The sequence below is a fragment of the Chiloscyllium punctatum genome, chromosome 3 (assembly GCF_047496795.1).
Source record: "Chiloscyllium punctatum isolate Juve2018m chromosome 3, sChiPun1.3, whole genome shotgun sequence".
NCBI classification, from domain to species: domain Eukaryota; kingdom Metazoa; phylum Chordata; class Chondrichthyes; order Orectolobiformes; family Hemiscylliidae; genus Chiloscyllium; species Chiloscyllium punctatum.
The window spans coordinates 98,068,476-98,090,197 of NC_092741.1; the positions used below are offsets into that span (position 1 = coordinate 98,068,476).

Sequence of the window (21,722 nt, forward strand, 5' to 3'; positions counted from 1 at the left end):
CCTGTCTCCTGGACTTCCTACTTGTGCACTTGGGACATCTTAAAGAGCCATACAGTTATGCTGTATGGAAAGAGGCCGGCCCATTATGATCTACCCAGTTAACAAAACCTATCTACTCTAGTTCCATTATCCAACAGTTGGCCCTTGGCCTTGTATGCTATGGAATTTCACTTGATTATCTAAATACTATTTAAATCTTGTTTCCTTTCTACCAGTCTTTCAGATGGGAAGTTTCAGATACCCACCACCTTCTGGATGAAAATCTACTCTATATCTGCTGCTCTTTACTTTAATTATATGTACTCCTGGTTATTGATCCCTGTATTAAGGGAGAAAGTTTCTTCCTACCTACCCTGCCTGCATCCTTCTTAATGTTATACACTCAATTACCTCTCTCTTTGCCTTTTCTGCTCTAAGAAAAATGATCCCATTTTTCTAGGTCTTGTTCATGGCTGAATTGCTCCAGCCCAATAACATCCTGGCAAATATTCTCTGGATTGTATCAAATTCACTACCCTCATCCATGTATTTAATCAAGCCTGAAAATTCAATCAAGCCTGCTAGACATAACCTCCTTCTTTGCTTCTCTAAGTGGAAATTATTTCTGTACGTCAGAATTTCTTCCCATAGCGCTCCTACTACTGATGATAGACTCACTGGTCTGTAGTTCCCTGGTTTATCTCTGCCACTTTTCTAGAACAATGGTACTGCAGTAGGGGTCCATAGTACTTATCCGTACTGTGTTGACCTGTTTCACTGCCATGGTGTTGCTTTGGTGTAGCAGCACGCTCAGAGTCTGCTAGATCTGCATATTGATCTTCATTCCATCGCTATCTAATTGTCATCCAGCATTATTGTTGATCCAAGAGGCCAGTGAGTGACCTCGCCATCACTCCAGACACCCCTTCCTTTTGGGGGGGGTGGGGGGGTGGGGGGGTGGGGGGGGTGGAGTAGAGAGAGAGAGAGAGAGAGAGATGTCAGGAGGCTTTCACATGAAGGAGAATCGACACTCAAGACCCATAGAGGTTTCCCCTGAGGGCACTTTAGAAGAGCTTGATCCCTTCAATTCTTACTGGCCTGTCACAATCCAGACGTCCAAGCTAAGAAAGGTTAGTCTGTAGCTATACAGAAGGTTCTCAGAAGTTCTGACCCTTCTAGGCCCTATTGCACTCAGGAATAGATAACCAGTCTTCTACACCAAGAAGGCCAACTACAGTGCAGGCTTGATCCACCCCATTGCAGAGATCAGGCCAGCGACACCTAGACATAGTGGGAGACAGGAAGAAGAGGAACATATAGCAGGTGGCACAGTGTTGTTGCCTCATTGTTTGACAGGATTTGGCAGAGTCACTAAAAGAAACGCAACTGCAAACGCTGGAAGGCATTTGGATGGGTATATGAATGGGAAAGGTTAGAGGGATATGGGCCAAATGCTGGCAAATGGGACTAGATTTATTTAGGCAACTGACTGTGTGGAGTTTGCACATTCTCCCCATGTCTGCGTGGACTTCCTTCAGGTGCTCCGGTTTTCTTCCACAGTCTAAAAATGTGCAGGTTAGGTGAATTGGCCATGCTAAATTGCCTGTAGTGTTAGGTGAAAGGGTAAATGTAGGGAAATGGATCTGGGTGGATTGCGCTTCGGCGGGTCGGTGTGGACTTGTTGGGTCGAAGGGCCTGTTTCCACACTGTAAGTAATCTACTCTAATCTAATATCTGGTTGGCATGGGCAAGTTGGACTGGCGGGTCTGTTTTCATGCTGTATATCTCTGTCTCAATGACAAATGCATGGCAGATGAAGTATAATGTAAATAAACGTGAGGCTATTCACGTTAGTAGCAAAAACAGGAAGGCAGATTATTGGGAAAGGGGGAGCTGTAATAAGATCTGGATGTCCTTGTAAACCAGTTGTAGAAAGTAAGCACGCAGGTACAGCAAGGGGTGAATAAGGCAAATGGTATGTTGACCTTCATCGCATGAGGATTCGAGTATAAAAGCAGAGATGTTTTGCCACAATTGTACAGAGCTTCGATTGGACTACACTGGGTTGGTGGGGGAGTAGAATCTCCAACAAACTTATAAAATTCAAACAGGACCAGACCGAGTAAATACAGGAGCCCAGAATCCGGGATCACAGTCTCAGGAAGAATAGTAGGCCATTTAAGACTGAGATGAAGAGAACACTGTTGTAAATGTAAAAGCATTAAATGTTTTCAGAGGAGGTTGATATAATTCTTGGGGCGAAAGGGATCAAAGGGGAAGGGCAGGAATTGGATGATCAACCATGATCATATCAAATGGCGGTGCAGGCATGGAAGGTTAGTTGCCCACTCTTCCTGTGTTTCAGTTTCTATGTTTCTATGAGAAAGTGAAGTCTGCAGATGCTGGAGATCAGAGTAAAGAGTGTGTTGCTGGAAAAGCACAGCAAGTCAGGCAGCATCCGAGGAGCAGGAGTATCGACATTTCAGGCCAGAGCCCTTCATCAGGAAGTGTACGAATAGCATCATACTGGTTGAGCATTGTTCACCTCTCACAAACCATTTACTTCAGAGCATCAGTAGTCAGAGATCCTGAAGTAGGACTCCTGCCAACCAGATGTTCGTCATGAGAGACCTTACTTCACAGCATTATGAAATCGACTTAAGCCTTAAGAGCCAGGGAGCATTGGAGACATGCGATGTTCATGTGTTGTCTCACTGACTATGTGCTATATTGATCATTAGGCAAAAGCAGCAAAGTGTAGATCCTTGAAAATGGGATCATATGAAAGATGTTGTCTGATTGGATGGATAATAATGCATTTACTCTGACCTTCACTTTCTTTACTCTGAGGATGGTATACTTGCTATATAAGCAGCATAATCTTAATCTTAAACAGATTCCACACTCTGTTTAACCTGAAAGCAGATAACTCTGGCTTCTTATGCTCTATAATGCTGCCTTGGGTGGCAGCCTTGGTCAATGTCATTATCTTCAGCCTGATCGTCATCCTCAGAAGTTTGTTATTAATTTCCTATTTTTGCCTGCATTCAGGACATTCTCCCTAATTCTCTCTACCTCTACTGTGTCAGCTTTGATTGTGAAGGGCACAGCATGCCATAATAATGTGCACATCCTTTCTAGGCTACACTGCAAGGCTGCTCCAGAATGATCTTGGCATTAAAACCTCATCTTATGCAGGTCTATGGTCTATTTCGCTAAGGCCCCAGTGAAAGTGTAAAAAGCATTGTATTTTTATTCTGTGCCAGTTTAAGAAATTAATGAAGGTGTCATAGAATGTGTTTGGAGGGGTAGTGACTTTCAAACCTTGGAAGGAGATGTGAAACTGAGAGTTCCCTGTTGTGTAAGAGTCATGGCAGCTTCCAGGATATTAGGCACATAACTTCAGGATGTAGTATTGATGGTCTCACACAATTTGAATATTGATAGAATGGAAGCCATTTCTTTGACAAACTGTGCAGGATGGTGTGATGGGGGACTCGTAAAGCAATCGCGGTATACTCACTAGCACCCTGCAGCTGGAGAAGGCAGCAATGTTGAAGAATCCCATTGCCCTGCTGCTTGTCTTAGCACGTCACCAGGGATGGATGTGAACAGCTGTGCTGTGGAGAAAATGGAATCCGGTACATCCCAGATACATTTATGGTTTGAGGGTTGGGAGGTTGCTGGTCCCTGATGGCTCCTTAAAATGAGGTAGAGGTATAAAAATTTAAAGTAGCTGTGAACTTGATGCTTCTGGGTTGGGATTGCTACATAGTCCTTCTAAACACACGTCCTGCTCTAACTGCTGTCAGTTCATTGATGCTGATCCAGAGTTTGCTTTATTGTCACCTGCACTAACTTTCATAAAATTGTAGCTACAAAAACCACATATGAAAAACAAAATATCAATGCTTGTGGTGTATTGATATTTGCTGTCCCCTAGTGGATTGTATTGCTGTACTTTCTGTTGTACAGGTCTTGCATTTTAGTCTGATGTTGCAAACTGCCAACCTTTTTGCTGGCAGTGTAATGATGGTGTTTGATCCTTGGCTTTTTAATGTCAATTTCTCTTCCTGTACATGAAATTTGATGTAAGTCAATTAAGCCACTTTGCTCTTGTTGAGCCTGTGCAGAAACCACATCAAAACATTATGCTGTCAACCATAAAATGTAGTTTTGCTCGAAATTTCGAGAGAGAAATCAGGAACATTTGTAAAGTATTTGTACGCTATACTGTGTTTACAGTTTGCATAGCTTACATATGTTATTTTCTATTGATAAAATTTAATGATTTTTCAACATGTTACAAAATTTCATTTCTTCCCAGTGAAACTGTGGTGCACATTTATGTGATAGATTTTAGTGTATGAACAAAAAAAGTGATTAATTGTCAGCAGGCATTTCGACTCCAGATGCATCATCACTGAGGTTGATTGCATCCTAACCCAACTTTTATAAACATGCACTTTTTAGCACTGAACAGTAATAGGGAATCAGATTACAATGGAATTTCCTAGCCTCAGCCCAAAGCCACCAAGTTCAAATGTAACGCATTTGTAAAAGAGATTGCCTGACTCAGCACAGCTGAACTGTTGTACTGGTAATCTATCACAGGAGCTCAATCACCTTTCCAAAATTTTCAATCAAAATATGTGAATAGAGAATAAATCAGGAGATATTAAGTGCATGCGAAAAAGCAACATTAATCATGAATAGCTTTAATCTTCATGTAGATTGGGAAAGTCAAATTCACAGCTTCCTTGAGCAATATGTCATTGATCCAACCAGGGATGCAGCCTATAATCAAAAGGCAAAAATTGGAGAAAAGTAAATAGTATAATTTCAATAACGAAAATGTTCCAGGGGAACTAATGGGACTAAGTGCTAATAAATCCCCTGGACTGGGTATTAAAGAAATAGATACAGAGATAGTGGCTGCACTGCTAGTAATCTTCCCTGAATCCTCAGATTTGGAAAAAGTTCAAGAGGATTGCAAAACTATCAATGTAACACCCATATTAAAAAAGGAAGGGAGACAAAACAAAAATGTTAAAGGCTATTGTAAAGGTTGTAATAAGAGTATTTAGAAATATCTAATAAAATCAAACCGCATCAGCAAGGCTTTATGAAGGGGAACTCATGCCTGACAAATGTATTGCAGCTCTTTGAGGGGCTAACAAACAGGATAGACAAAGGGGAAGCTGTAGATATATATTTGAATTTGAATTGACAAGGTATGAAGGAGCAGGTTACCTCAGTTGGATGGATGGATGGCTTGCAATGTAGAGTGGTGCCAAAATGGTGGGTTCAATTACTGCACTGGCTGAGGTTACTTCTCAACCTCTTCCCTTGTCTAAGCTGTGTTGACCCTCCAGGGTAAAGCACCAACATTTATGAGAGAGCAGCCCCATGATCTGGTAGGGCTATGGTGAGTCCACTTTTTACTTCACGTAGGGAGCTTAAAATAAGAGCTCATGGTGTTAGAGGTAGTATATTACCATGAATAGAAGATTAGATAATTAGTAGAGGTCAGAGAGTTGGGATAAGAGGGGCATTTTTAGGATGGCAACCTGTAAATAGAATGCAACAGGGATCGGTATTGGGGCCACAATCATTTATGATATATTTTGACTTGAGGCACATGAATATACTGTAGCCAAGTCTATGGATGATACAAATCTAGATGGGAAATCAAGTGGTGGGGATGACTCAGTCTGCAGAGAGGGATAGACAGGTTAGGTAGTTGGGCAAAAGCAGAGGAAAAGTATAATGTGGAAAATGTAAGGTTATGCCCAATGATTGGAAGAATCGTGAAGCTGAATATTATTGAAGATAACTGGAGCAGATATGGATTTAGGAGTCCTCCTACGTAAACCACAAAGTTAACATGCAGCCTGACAGAGAACATGAATAGAATGTTGGCCTCCATTTCAAAGGAATGGAGTATTAATATCTTGCTAAATCTATACAAAGCACTAGTTAGGGCACAGCTCGAAAATGATAAACAGTTCTGATCCCATTACATGAGGAAAGATATACTAATGTTGGAGGCAATCCAGAGACGATTCGCTGAGTTGATCCCAGATATGGAGAAATTTTCTTATGAAGAGAGGTTGAGAAAAATAAGAAATGAACTAATTGAAATATACAAGATTCTTAGGGGCCTTCATGGAGTAGATATGGAAATCATGATGTGAAGATGGCGTTGTTGGACTGGGATGTACAAAGTTAAAAATCACAACACCACCAGGTTATAGTCCAACAGGTTTAATTGGAAGCACACTAGCTTTCGGAGCGTCGCTCCTTCATCAGGTGATATCTAGTTTGTGTCCCAAAGAATCTTGATGTTGGTAAAGGAAATGGTGATGTAAATTAGGAAGTTACTTATGCTGAATTGTATGACTTAATGATTGAATATAAATAAGTGACGTTGCAAAATGATGTACCCATTGGAAGTGAGGGCCAGTGAAACTGTAGCACTGATCTTCTGAGTCACATTACCTTGGAAGCTGTCACCTTGCTGAGAATGGGGATTGAGAATGTTGACCATATAAGCTAAAAGAAGTACAACTGAAACCCAAATTGTTAGATTTGGTTCAGGTAGCTGTATGCTTGGTGGTAATGCTGTTGCTTCTGAAACAGTAGGATGTGGATTGTAGTCCCACTCCAGAGATCTGAGCGTAAAGTCTAAGTTGACACTTCAGCGCAGGATGATGGAGCGCTGCATTACCAGGGGTGCTGTCTTCAGGCAAGATGCTGACTTAAAAGTTTGCTCCCTTGTTATCAAGTCTTCAACTAAGGAAAATAGATTCTTTTTGTCCATCTTGTCCATGACACTCATACACCTGTACACCTCCTATCAGGTCCCCCTTCAACCCCCTTAGCTCCAAAGAAAATAAGCCAAGGTTATTGAGTTTCTCTGACATGCTACATCCCAGGCAGCATCCTGGTGAATCGCCGTTCCATCCCCACTTATGCAATCACATCATTCCTATAGAGTGGTGACGAGAACTGCATGCAGTAATCTAACTGTGACCTAACTTAAGTCCTGTGGAGCTCCAACATAACCTCTATGCTCTTATAATATGTATGCCTCAATTGATACAGGCAAGTGTCATCTTAGCTACCCTGCTGCCTTCAGGGATTTGTGGATAAGCATCCATGATTCCTTTGAACTTAGGCCATATCTGCTATCTTTCGTGGTTATAAAAATATCCCACACTATTTACAGAAGAGCAGTTGAGTCTAGAATATAGTCTATTCTTTAAGGAAAAGCTATCTGGGTATGCTTGTGGATCCGTGGTGTGAAAATTGGCTATGGAAGTTCTTACATTAATTTAAACACAAAAGACATGTTTGACTTGGAAGTGCACTGGGACATCCTGAGGAAGATGCTGTGTAAATGTGAATTTGTTCATTTGTTAGTTTAAGTTAATATAACTATGTTGAATTTCAGTGATTTATTTAACGTAGGTGACTTTAGGATGCAATCTAACATCTTAAAGAATATTAAATAAGGCTTAATTAATTCTAATACTTGGGAAATTGTGGGCATCTCCTATTTTTGACACATACTTGCAATGGAGGAAATTCCTTGATGGCAGTGTGAATTTGTAAATTAACCTGAACATAATGATCTTAGCAAAGAGAAATTAAATTATCTACTTTGTTTTTTATTTCAGATTTGCGGAATCACGAACAAACATATGGTGCAAGAATGTCTCAGTAGATCTTCAGGACTCTTGAGTAGAAGAGGCCCTCCTACGATTGCAGAGTAAGCAAAGTACGCCCATGACCTCCAGTCTCAAAGAAGTCTTGTCACCACGCCATTTGTTAAGGCAAAGCTGCCTCTTGTTCATTGATTGAGATGCTGGTTTAATTGCAGTAACTTTGGCTTGGTTTTGGAACTTGCTGAAAGAAGAGAACTGGAGCGAATGTGCTGCATGTCTTTGGCTAATACCTGCTTGAAATCAACATTTCCTCTAATTTGTGTTAACAACAATGAAGAAGATTTGTTTTTAGAAGACTTGAGCTATGATTTTCAATGGCACAGTTGTTTCCAATTAATTTTTGGATCTGATTTATATTAATTGACAGAAATTGCTTGATGTTGGAGTTGTAGACTAATCATAGCATTGTTTGACAGGACTAGCAGGAAATTCATTGGTCGTGGTCATGTTGTTTCTGAGCAATTCCACATTCTTATAAAATTGGGGGGATTTTACCAAACCATTGACAACCTATCACACATTCGGCTGTCTCTTATAGATTATCCAATGGCAGGCAGGAGAGCAGGTAAATCTTTAATTTCATTGCCTGCCTGCCCACCACCCTTGGCCCATGGCCCAACTGAGGCCTTAAGTGACTAAATTCCATTTAAGGGCCTCAGCCTGTTGCCACAAAGATTTAAAGGCAGCCTAGGCCTGCTGCAAACATGTAGCCTGCCTTGTTTAACTCTGAAGGCAGCTGGTCAAGACAAGTAGTGGGTGATTGCCTCATTCCCAGACCATGCTTTTTGTCTCCCCATGTTCACCTATCCCCATGCCCTGTCCTAAAAGGCATCCCTGCCCCCTTTGCCAAGGCCTGTCAACCCTAGCAAGATCCTGTAATTAGCTGAATGTGGGGGTATTCATGGTTTGTCAGGCCTTCTATGGCACTGGCAGTCGCCACCAATCCTGGTGTGGCACAGAGCTGCTGGACTCCATTTGAGGACAGGTGGAAGTCCTGACTCATCCTAATTAAGGACTATCACTCAAATAAAAATTAAACTTGAGTGAGCCAGCCAATTGGAGCAAAGCTGAACTTGAGAACTTGGCCCACTTTCAGTACCTAATACAGATCATTCAATGCAAAGAATAAACTCCAATGGAGTTGTAAGATATACATTTGATGACACCACAATAAGGGATAGTTTGAACTTTAACAAGATAGTTACTGCTAGTATCATTGGCAATAAATCTGCTACCTCCTAACATACTGAAAACCAGCCATTACAACTAATACCTACAAGCGTATGTAAGGAATCCCTATATAACACAAAGCTATTAGTTGGCAATTATCTCAAGGTCTGCTCCAAAAGATCCCAGCCTTTCTTACCACTTGAATTTTTAATCTACAAGTTGTGGTTACACACTTCTGATAAATTTAATACTCCAGAAAGCTTGAGAATTGGGAAAATGTAGTTATTTATTATGGCAGAAATAAGATAGAACATAGAACATTACAGCGCAGTAGGCCCTTCAGGCCTCGATGTTGTGCCAACCTGTGGAACCAATCTGAAGCCCATCTATCCAACACTACTCCATTTTCCATCCATATGTTTATCCAATGACCATTTAAATGCCCTTAAAGTTGGCAAGACTACTACTGTTCCAGGCAGTGTGTTCCATGCCCCTACTCCTCTCTGATTAAAGAGACTACCTCTGACATTTGTCCTATATCTACCACCCCTCAATTTAAAGCTATGTCTCCTCGTGCTAGCCATCACAATCTAAGGAAAAAGGCTCTCGCTGTCCACCCTATGATTATCTTTTATGTCTCAGTTAAGTCACTTCTCAATGTCCTTCTATCTAATGAAAACAGCCTCAAGCCCCTCAGCCTTTCCTCATAAGAGCTTCCCTCCATACCAGGCAACGTCCTAGTATATCTCCTCTGAACCCTTTCTAAACTTTCCACATCCTTCCTATAATGCGGTGATCAAAACTGTACGCGATACTCCAAGTGCAGCCACACCAGAATTTTGTACAGCTGCAGCTTGACCTCATGGCTCTGAAACTCAATCCCTCTACAAATAAAAGCTAACACACTATGTCTTCTTAACAACCCTATCAACCTGGATGGAAATTTTCAGGGATCTATGTACAAGGACATTGAGATCTTTCCGCTCAATCTACACTAACAAGAATGTTATCATTAGCCTCGTACTCTTTATTCCTGTTACTCCTTTGAAAATGAATCACCTCACACTTTTCTGCTTAAGCTCCATTTGGCACCTCTCAGCCCAGCACTGCAGCTTATCTATGTTTCTCTTTAACCTGCAACGTCCTTCTGCACTATCCACATCTTTACCGACTTTCGTGTCATGCACAAATTTACTAACCCATCCTTCTATGCCCTCGTCTAGGTCATTTATAAAAATGACAAGCAACACTGGCCCCAAAACAGGTCCTTACGGTACACCAGCAATAACTGAACTCCAGGGTGAACATTTCCCATCAAGCACCACCCTCTGTCTTCTTACAGGTAGCCAATTTCTGATCCAAACTGCTAAATTACATTCAATCCCATGCCTGTATTTTCTGCAGGCATGGGAAATCTTATTAAACACTTAACTAAGATCCATATACACAACATCAACCGCTTTACCCTCATCCTCCTGTTTGTTCACCTTCTCAAAGAAAGAACTCAATAAGGTTTGTGAGGCACTATCTACCCTGCACAAAACCATGTTGACTATCCCTAATCAACCTATTCTCCTCGAAATAATTATTATGAATCCTAGCTCTTTTATAACCTTCTCCAACACTTTACCCACAACCAAAGGAAGGCTCACTGGTCTACAACTACCAAGGTTGTCTCCACTCCCCTTCTTGAACAACATTTGCTATCCTCCAGTCTTCTGGCACTATTCCTGTAGACAATGATGACATAAAGATCAAAGCCAAAGACTCTGCAATCTCCTCCCTGGCTTCCCAGAGAATCCTATGATAAATCCCATCTGGTCCAGGAGACTTACCTATTTTCACTCTTCCCAGAATAGCTAATACTTCCTCCTTGTGAACCTCAATCCCATCTAGTCTAGTAGCCTGTATCTCCATATTCACCTCAACAACGTTTTTTTCCAGTGTGAATATTCATTTAAGCTTCCCCTATCTCCTCTGATTTCATGCACAACTTCCCACTGCTGTCTTTGATTGGCCCTAATCTTTCTCTAGTCATTCTTTTATTCCTGAACTACCTGTAGAAAGTTTTAGGGTTTTCCTTGATCCTATCTGCCAATGACGACTTTTGTCCCCTCCTGGCTCCTCTTCGCTCTCTTTAGGTCTTTCCTGGCTAACATGTAAGTCTCAAGCGCCCTAACGGAGCCTTCACATCTCATCCTAACATAAGTTGCCTTCTTCCTTGAATGCCTCTTGAATTGATTTCTCTACTTTGAAAAATGTAGCCTTGTATTCAGAATGTGTATATTATCAATACTCCTATTTTCACATGAAGTTGAACAGAATTATCAGCTAGACAAAGAAATACTTAAAGAAAGCTCTGTTTCGATGTTGTCTTTTGGATTTTACATTTTCGGGGAATTGATGTTTTACTCTGAAGTTGAGTGTCTTCTCTAGAAGTGAGCTATTTTAAGTATTCTGGTGTGCAACAAGTCAGTTTTGGAAAGAACCATGATTTTAAAAAAAATCAAATTTGAAGCAAAATTAAAAATCTAAGTGCCACTTTTATATCACCATTTTAAGGTATTTTTACTGCTTCCCTATAATGTGTGTAGCATCGAACCCAATTGATATTTTAACAATTCATCTGAAATACTCAGTAGTAAATAACTAAGGTATTATTGGTGACAAATCCGTTTAAAAATAAAATAATAGAACATACTTATGTATGTTATTATATGCTTATATATAATGATAAGGTAGGGGAATGGATCTAGGAGGGTTATTCTTCAGAGGGTTGGTGTGAACTTGTTGGGCCAAATGGCCTGTTTCCACACTGTGGGGATTCTATGATTATTCAGAACTCAATGTTACAACCCCCATAGCTATGCTCTCTCAATTGTGCATTTTAAAGGTGACAAGGACTTTTTTTTTGGACAGAATTAAAAATTTTCAGTGACTCTAGACCAACATGAATGCTTTCTTTTGTGTTCATGTTGAGCTTTAAATTTTGAAGAAAATTATCTTTACAATTGAAGGAAAACACTGATGCACAATGAATATCAACTGGAACTAATATTCATAATAGACCTACAATTTAACTGGAACATACACAATAACACTAGTTGTGAATAGTTTTCCCTTTGAAGTACAACTGTAAGTTTTAAACATTGTAAATTATCTTGGAAATGCTGCAGATTTTTAACTGATAACGACTATGCCGTAAGATAAACTGTTATTTTACAAAGATGTAACTTTACGAACCAATGCTGCTGTACTGAACAAATCTAGAACTCCTCTAAAACAAAAAAACTAAGGAATGGCACTGGACTAATGTGCTTTTTAAAAGATATTTTGTTGTAATATAATTTTGAAAAAAAAATCTGTATATTAATATAAAATCTATTTTGACCAGCCTTCATTGTATTTAAGTAAATGAAGTTTTGCTGTGTACTCTGCTTGGTTTGGTGATGCAGTGTAGGTTTTGGTATTTTATACTAGTACATTGAAAGTGTTGGCAATGGTGACTTATACTTTTTTTTAAAAAAAACTGATTATGAAGAACACTGAATATATATAAATGACAAAACTAATTTATTCATTGTTAAACTTCCTGTCGACTTTTTGTATTATAGTTTGTTGCCATCTAGAACTACTGTACTTACCATAATAGAACTTACCTCAACTTCTAGATTAATTTGTACCATCACTAATTAAATTATTTGGTCTTTGACCTGTGCTATTTCAATTGCAAAGTGCTTGTTGAAATATATAAACAACATCAGGTCTGTATAGTATCAAATAGAGTTATAAAAAAAAGCTTTACAACATGATAATTGAGTGTTATTCAGCTAGAAATGTTGAGACTAAGTGCTGATAATAGTGACAAATTGAAGTTTATACTTACGTATCTATGCAACACATTGTTTAATTCCACATTTCTGCTGTTTGGATGCAACCTGCAGAAGAATTCTATTATAAAGAGTCTAGATTGGACTACTTTGCACTGTAACATTTTTTAATAATACAACGCTGAAACTCCTGACAAATCAGCTTTGCAAATGCAGCTTCTAATACTGCCATTTATGCATCTACACTCACTCTGAATGCTTTAAAACTTTCCAAGCACACTATTTGTTGTTTAGTTAACATGCGTAGAATTATCATGTAGTTCAACTCAATACGAAGTCTGCTGACCCATGGGATAACTATGTAAGTACGATAGGTTTAGTGTAATGGCAGCATTCTGTAAATTTCAGAAATTTATCAACAGATAATAATAATTCACAATTTGATATTGTTGTACTCTAATGACTGTCTACACTGTTCTGAATTTTGGATAAAATCTGTACCATAATAAACTCACCAGTGCTTTTTATAATTAATACATCTGTAATAATAAAAGTCCTGACATTTATCGGACCACAGGGTTTTTTCTTGTTAGCTGATTGGTTTACTGCAAGGTAGGGCATGAAAGGTTATCATAACATTTCATTAGCACCGACTGCACACATGCTGTGAGTACTTTTCAAAGTGGTAGAGAATTCACAAAGCAAATGGGAAGAATGAATGAGAATCAAGGAGTCTCTTTAGCAGTTATTGAAAGCGAAGAAGGTGGTAATAATGTTGAGTTGAAAGTTCCAGAGTGGAAACAGGAAAGAGCAGCTAGTAGCAATGAAGCAGAGAGGACAGAAACTCAAAGACAGACCAGCATCAGAGAACCTGAAGCTACAGAAAGTTGTACATATACTACAACGGTGATTGCAGACATTGGAGATAACATTATGGGAATCCTGAATATAAAGCATTTTAGTTCATTCTTTCAGATGTACTGAACTTAGAAGCTAAGCAGGATCTTAGAACCTTGGGAATGCAAGTTTCTTTACAGGCCAGAGCTTTGAGTGACATTATATCATTGATAGAAGAAAGGAGGTAAGTGAAGAGCACACTGCAGTATTCCAGCCAAGTGATGATGAAAATAGACTAGTATTTTTGACACTAAAGAAAATGACAAAAAAACAATTAACAAAATTGTGTATGAAAGAGAAAATGTTCTTAGTTGTGGACCATGTAGGGGAGAATGCTATCCTTGGGATCAAGCAGTACACATAGTACTGCATCTCCAGGCTTATTTAGAGAGATAGTTAGTCCAAGTAGAAGATAAGTAGGAATGAATGAATCATGCTTTCACTGAAGGCTAGTAATACTTATTAAAATGATGATTCCAAAAAATGAAACTTTTGACTGGACTAAAAATGGAAAAAGTACTGCTTTGAACCAAGAAAACAGAGAGAAGCTGTTGCAATTTTACTAGAAATCAGTGTCTCGTATCTACAATCTACTCGAATAATGCTAGTGAAGGAGGATGCTTGATCTATTGGCTTGACATATTCTGCAATATAGTAGAAACATCCAGAAAGCACCCAAAACACACTATCTCCCACTTGTGTGGAGAAGGAACAGGAAATCTTTCAACAGCTGTCCTCACTCTCAATTTCTCTGTAAACTACTCTTGTTGCACATTCTCTTGCTGAAAGAAAGTGTAAAAACACATTCAGTGATACTGAAATGGGAAATCTTCAACCAGTGAATGAAAAATTGAGAATTGCTGTATCCACACCACATACTCGAAGAATCAAAAGGAACCGAAAGAAAACCACTCATGGACTTCCAAATCGATGTTAGAACTGTGCACCTCTGGCTTTTTGTTTCCCTTCACCAGCTATATGCTCATGTCTAATGTCATTTGTATGTCTCTGTGTGTATAAAAATTTTTTTTTTAAAAACTTGAGTTTATGTTGTGAATTACTTGTAGCAGGCAGTAAAGAAGGCAAACTGTATGTCTGCCTTCATCGTGAAAATTTCAAGTATAGGAGCAAGGATGTCTTGTTATTGTATAGGGCATTGGTGAGGCCACACAGGGAATATTGTGTGCAGCTTTTGTGTCCTTTTCTGAGGAAGGATGTTCCTGCTATAGAAGGAGTGCAGGGAACGTTTACCAAATTGATTCCAGGACTGATGTAAGAGGAGAGATTGAGTTGGTTAGGATTGTAGTCACTGGTGTTGAGAAGAGTATAGTTGAGGGGTGGATGATCTGACAGAAACCTATAAAATTCTAGTAGGACTAGTCACATTATAAAGAATAAAGAAAATTTACAGCCCAGGAACAGGCCCTTTGGCCCTCTAAGCCTGAGCTGATCCAAATCCACCGTCTAAACCTATTGCCCAATTCCTAAGCATCTGTATCCCTGTGCTCCCCACCTACTCATGCATCTGTCCAGATGCACCTTAAATGAATTTGCTGTGCCTACCTCTACTACCTCTGTTGGCAATGAGTTCCAGGCACCTACCACCCTCTGGGTAAAGTACTTGCTGCGTTTATCCCCTTAAACTTTTCACCCCTCACCTTGAACGCGTAACCTCTTGTTATTGAATCCTTCACCCTGGGAAAAAGCTTATCTCTATCTATCCAATCTACACCCTTCATGATTTTGTAGACCTCAATTAGGTCCCCCCTCAATCTCCTTTTCTCTAATGAAAACAATCCTAACCTACTCAACCTCTCTTCATAACTAGCACTTTCCATACCAAACAACATCCTCGTAAACCTTCTCTGCACCCTCTCCAAAGCATCCACGTCCTTTTGGTAATGAGGCGAACAGAACTGTACACAGTATTCTAAATACTTATATTCAATACCCCATCCGATGAAGGCAAGCATATACTATATGCCCTTCTTGACCACTTTATCCATCTGTGCAGCCACCTTCAGTGTACACTGGATCTGAATTCCCAGATCTCTCTGCTCATCAACTTTTTCCAAGGCTCTTCCATTTAAAGTATAGTTGGCTCAAATTATACTTCCCAAAATGCATCACCTCACTTTTGCCTGGATTGAACTGCATCTGCCACTCTCTGCCCAACTCTCCAGTCTATCTATATTCTCCTGTATTCTTTTGGTAGTCCCCTATGCTTTCTGCTACTCCACCAATCTTCATGTCATCTCCAAACTTACTGATCAGACCAACACTGCCCTCTTCCAGATCATTTATGTATATCACAAACAACAGTGGTCCCAGCACTGATCCCTGTGGAACACCACTTTCTCCATTTTGAGAAACTCCCTTCAACTACTCTCTGTCTCCTGTTGCTCAACCATTTCTTTATCCACCTAGCTAGAACACTCTGCACACCATGTGACTTCACTTTCTCTATTAGCTTACCACGGGGAATCTTATCAAACGCCTTGCTAAAGTCCATGTATATGACACCTACAGCCCTTCCTTCATCTATCAACATCCTCAAAGAACTCTTATTAAGTTGCTAAAGCACGATCTCCCCTGCGCAAAACCATGTTACCTATCACTGATAAACCCATTCTCTTCCAAATGTAAATAGATTTTAGCCGTCAGTACCTTCTCCAGCAACATTCCCACTACTGACGTTAGGCTCACCGGTCTGCAGTTATCTAGAATATCCCTACTACCTTTGTACAGGGGGACAACACGAACAGCCCTCCGACACCTCACCTGTGTTTAAGGATGCAACAAAGACATCTGTCAGGGTCCCAGCTATTTCCTCTCTCGCCTCCCTCAGCAACCTGGGATAGATCCCAACCGGTCCTCGGGGTTTGTCCACCATAATGTCCTTTAGCCTACCCGACACTCCTTATATCAACATGACCCAGAGTAAACAAACTTCTATCTCTAATCTCAGCATTCATCACCTCCCGTTCCTCAATGAACACTGATGCAAAGTAATCTTTGAGAATCTCACCCATTTTCTCAGGTTTGACACACAACCTTCCTTCCTTCCTTATCCTTTAGTGGACCAACCCTTTCTCTGGTTACCCTCTTGCTTCTTATATAAGAATACGTGGCCTTGGGATTCTCCCTAATTCTGCTTGCTAAAGTTAATTCATGACCCCTTTTAGCCCACTTGATTCCTCATTTAAAATTGGTCCTAATCTTTTGATATTCCTCCCAGGCCCATTCTGTTCTTAGTTGCCTGGATCTTATGTATGTTTCCCTTTTCCTGTTGGCTAGTCGCACGATTTCTCTTGTCATCCACTGTTCACGAATCCTGCCTTTTCCTCTTCCTTGTTTTCAAAAGAACATACCTATCCTGCACTATCTTTAACCTATCTTTGAAGCCTCCCACATATCAAATATGGACTTCCCTTCAAATAGCTGTGTCCAATCCACATTTCCCAGCTCCTGCCTAGTTTTGATATTATTGGCCTTGGCCCAGTTTAGTACTCTTCCCTTAGGACCATTCTCCTCTTTGTCTACAAATATTCTAAAACTTACAGAATTGTGGTCACTGTTCCCAAAGAAATCCCCCACCACATCTTCTATCACCTGGCCTGGCTCATTCCCAACACCAGGTCCAATATGACCCCTTCCTCTGTAGGACTATTGACATACTGCTCTAGAAAACTTTCCTGGACGCTCCTTACAAATTCTGTCCCATCCAGATCTCTGACATTAAGTGTATCCCAGTCAATGTTGGGAAAAATAAAATCTCCCATCACCACTATCCTAATGCCTCTACATCTTTCCATACTCTGTTTGCCTATTTGTTTTTCTACCTCACATTCACTATTGGGAGGCCTCAAATACCATCAGAATACCCACCAATGTAACTGCACCCTTCTTATTTCTCAGCTCCACCTATAATGCCTCACTGCTCAAACCCTCCATAGTGTTCTCCTTTAGCACAGCTGTGATATCATCCCTGATCAGCAATGTAACTCCTCCAACCCCTTTTACTTCCCTCCCTATCCTGTCTAAAGTATCTATATCCTGGAACATTTAGTTGCCAGTCATGCTCTCCTTTCAACCAAGTCTTTGTGATCGCAATGACGTCATACTCTCAGGCACCAAACCAAGCCCTAAGTTCATCTGCCTTACCCACTACACTCCTTGCATTAAAGTTTATGTACTTCAGACCGCCAGTTCTTACGCATTCATCTGCTCTCTGTCAACTTTCCCCTTGGTAATGCTAACTTTGTGATCCTTACAGTCTCCAGTTTCCACCTCACTGTCTAGTAGTCTTCTGGTTCCCAGCCCCTTGCCACATTAGTTCAAAACATCTCCAACAATAGTAGCAAAAACACCCCCAAGGAGACTAGTTCCAGTCTAGTTCAGGTGTAGACTGTCCAATTTGTAATACTCTCACCTTCTCCAGAACTAGTCCCAGTGTCCCACAAATCTGAACCCCTCCCTCCTACACCATCTCTCAAGCCATGTGTTCATCCTGCCCATTCTTTCATTTCTACCCTGGCTAGTACATAGTACTGGTAGCATTCCTGAGATCAGTACCTTTGAGGTCCTCCTCTTTAACTTCTCTCCTAGCTCCCTGAATTCTGCTTTCAGGACCTCATCTTGTTTTTTACTGGTATCATTGGTGCCAATGTGCACCGTGACAACTGGCTGTTCACCCTCCCCTTTCAGAATGCTCTGCAGCCAATCGGTGACAGCTCTGACCTGAGTACCTGGGAGGCAACATACCATCCGAGAGTCTCATTTTCAGCCTTAGAACCGCCTGTCTACTCCCCTTACAGTAGAACCCCCTATGACTATAGCCCTACGAGTCTTTTTCCTGCCCTTCTGAGCAACAGTGCCTGCCATGGTGCCATGATCCTGGCAACTGCGGCCATCCCCTGGTGAGCCATCTCCCCCAACAATATCCAAAACAGTATACCTGTTTTGGAGGGAGATGACCGCAGGGGGCACCTGCACTGCCTTCCTACTCTTTCTCTGCCTTTTGGTCACCCAATCACCATCTCCCTCAGCAATCCTAATCTGCGGTGTGACCAGTTCACTAAATGTGCTATTCACGACCTCCTCAATATTGCGGATGCTCCACAGTGAGTTCACCCGCAGCTTCAGAGCTGTCATGCAGTCAAACGAGCTGCAGAATGGACACACTTCTTGCAAGTGTAAGAGTCGGGGATGTCAGTCATGTCCCTGAGCTCCCAGATCAGGCAAGAGGCACATGCCATGGGTCTGAGGTCCCCTGCCATTGTAAGTCTTAGCTTTATACCAACTATCTAAAACCAAACAATGCACTTAAATATATGAAAGAAAGGAAAGAAAAGAAAGCCTTACCTTACAGAGTCCTTTTTCTTCTAGTTAGAGGAGGGAGATGCTACACGTGTAGTATCTCGAGTTTAGCTGCTGCTAAATGCCAAATTTATAATAAGTCCTTACCTTTCCAACACACTCCTTGTCTTCAACGTCACATCCACTCTGTCTCCAGCTGCTCCCAGACAGGAAAAAGGCAGGAAGGATGCTTCTGATGGTAGGGATCATTGTTTAAGAATAAAATGTAAATATTTTAGGACTGAGAGGAGAAATGTCTTTACCTAAGGAGTGGTGAGGAATTCTCAATAACAGCTAGTGATTCAGGCCAAAACACTCTTTGTTTACAAGAAGGAGGTGGATAGCTCTTGTGACTCAAAGAATATGAGAGAGGGTTGAGATGGGAGTATTGAGTTCAATGATCAGCCTTGATCATAATGGCAGACCAAGCTTGTGGGGGGTCAAATGGCCTACTCCTGCTCCTATCTATGAGCTAGCAAGTCATGTTTCATGTTGGTTAAAAATGATTAGATTCCAATAAATAGTATGGTGTGTACGTTCCTTTAATCTGAATTAAACAGCTAAAATTGGGCAGTTGATAGTTTAATGATTTTTGTTTCATTAATGATGACTTTTGGAATAGTCAGGCTTGATTTTCAGCTCAGCACATCACTCCACTGAATCATGACAATATCACTGATGATCATTTAACCAAGGCAGGAGAAAGCACTGAAGACGAGATCTAAATTGACACAAGATCTGGAACCACTGTTCTAGCGAAAAGGATAAACAGGGTGGTCACTAGGACTTTAAACTTGCAAGTCGGGAGGAAGAGAAAGGGAAAATGACAGGGAGTATGGAGATGAGTAGAAGATAAGCAGCAGGTTAACATGTGTGCAGTGTTTACACCCAAGGCAGACTAGAAATGAAGCAAAAAGGAAGGATGACTTGGGACATATTATGAGAGATGTTGGAAATTATGAGGATAAGAAAATTAGCATTCAGATACTTTACCTGAATGCTCATTGTATTCGTAACAAAGTAGATGAATTAATGGCACCACTCATTGTGAATGATTATGATATAGACATCACAGAGACGTGGTTGCAGGGGTTCAGGACTGGTAGTTAAACATTCATGGATTCACAACTTATCGAAAAGACAGGGAGGTGGACAGAGGGTGCGGGGTTGCCTTGTTAGTCAAAAATGAATTTAAATCTATGGCACAAAATGACATCGGGTCAGATGATGTGGAGTCTGTGTGGGTGGAGTTGAGGAGCCACAATGGCAAAGAAACCATAATGGGAGTTATATAAAGACCTCCTAACAGTGGTCAGGACCAGGGGTGCAAGATATACCGGGAAATAGATCGGGCATGTCAGAAAGGCGAAGTCACAGTGATCATGGGAGACTTCAATATGCAGGTGGACTGGGTAAATAATGTTGCTGGTGGATCCAAAGAAAGGGAATTCATGGAATGCTTACAGGATGGCTTTTTGGAAAAGCTTGTGATGGAGCCCACAAGGGAGCAGGCTATTCTGGACCTAGTGCTATATAATGAGCCAGACTTTATAAAAGAACTTAAAGTAAGGGAACACTTAGGAGGCAGCAATCACAATATGGTAGAGTTCAGTCTGCAGGTTGAAAGAGAGAAGGCAAAACTGGATGTAGTAATGTTACAGTTAAATAAAGGTAATTACAGGGGCGTGAGAAAGGAACTAATGAAAATCAACTGGAAGCAGAGCCTCGCGGGGAAGACAGTAGAGCAACAATGGCAGGAGATTCTGGGTGTAATAGAGGACACACTACAGAGGTTCATCCCAAAGAAAAGAAAGACTTGTTAGGGGGGTGGTGGGGGTGGAGGGGAAGAGAAATTAAACAGCCATGGCTAACAAAGGAAGTCAGGAAATGTATCAAATAAAAAGAGAGCCTATAAAGTGGCCAAGAGCACTGAGAAATCAGAAGATTTGGAAGACTACACAAACAAACAGTAGATAACAAAGAGAGAAATAAGGAACAAGAGGATCAACTATGAAGGTAGGCTAGCCAGTAATATTAGAAGTGATAGTAAAAGTTTCTTTCAATACATAAGAAACAAACAAGAGGCAAAAATAGATATTGGGTCATTCCGAATTGATGCAGGAAGGCTAGTGCTGGGCGATAAGGAAATAGCAGAACTTAATAAATACTTTGCATCTGTCTTCACAGTAGAAGACGAGTGATTTCCCAACAATTAAGGAGAATCGGGGGAAGAGTTGAATATGGTAGCCATTACAAAAGAGAAACTGCTCAAAACGCTAAAAGGTCTAAAAATGTATAAATCTCCTGGCCTCGATGGGCTACATCCTAGAGTTCTGAGGGAGGTGGCTGAGGAAATAGCAGAGGCATTGGTTGTGATCTTTCAAAAATCACTGGAGTCTGGGCAAGTCCCAGATGATTGGAAAATCACTATTGTAACCCCCTTGTTCAAAAAAAGATCAAGACAAAAGATGGAAAATTATAGGCCGATTAGCCTAACCTCAGTTGTTGATAAAATTCTAGAATCCATTGTTAAGGACAAGATTTCTAAATTCTTGGAAGTGCAGGATTGAATTAGAACAAGTCAGCATGGATTTAGTAAGGGGAGATCTTTAAAGAGGTAACAATTAGTTTAGACCAGGGAAACCCAGTGGATGTTATCTACCTAGACTTCCACAAGCCTTTGATAAGGTGCCTCATAGGAGGGTGCTGAGTAAGGTAAGGGCCCATGGTGTTCGAGGTGAGCCAATGGCATGGATTG

The 21,722-nt window shown here is 40.7% G+C and overlaps 1 protein-coding gene across 7 annotated transcripts in view; it reads left to right on the forward strand.

Annotated features, from left to right (window-relative positions):
• The window catches only part of LOC140463359 (low density lipoprotein receptor adapter protein 1-like), a 108,082-nt gene extending 94,802 nt beyond the window's left edge, over positions 1-13,280 (forward strand). For 5 of the 7 annotated variants that reach the window (XR_011954662.1, XM_072557202.1, XM_072557212.1 and 2 more), the window contains one exon: positions 7,662-13,280. Coding sequence is in view for 3 of the 7 variants with exons in the window: in XM_072557222.1 (XP_072413323.1) it covers positions 7,662-7,757 (96 nt within the window). In the remaining 4 variants the exon portion in view is untranslated. The remainder of the gene's footprint in view (positions 1-7,661) is intronic. The other 2 variants (XR_011954665.1, XM_072557245.1) reach the window with 2 other exon arrangements.
• The last annotated feature ends 8,442 nt before the right edge of the window (positions 13,281-21,722 follow it).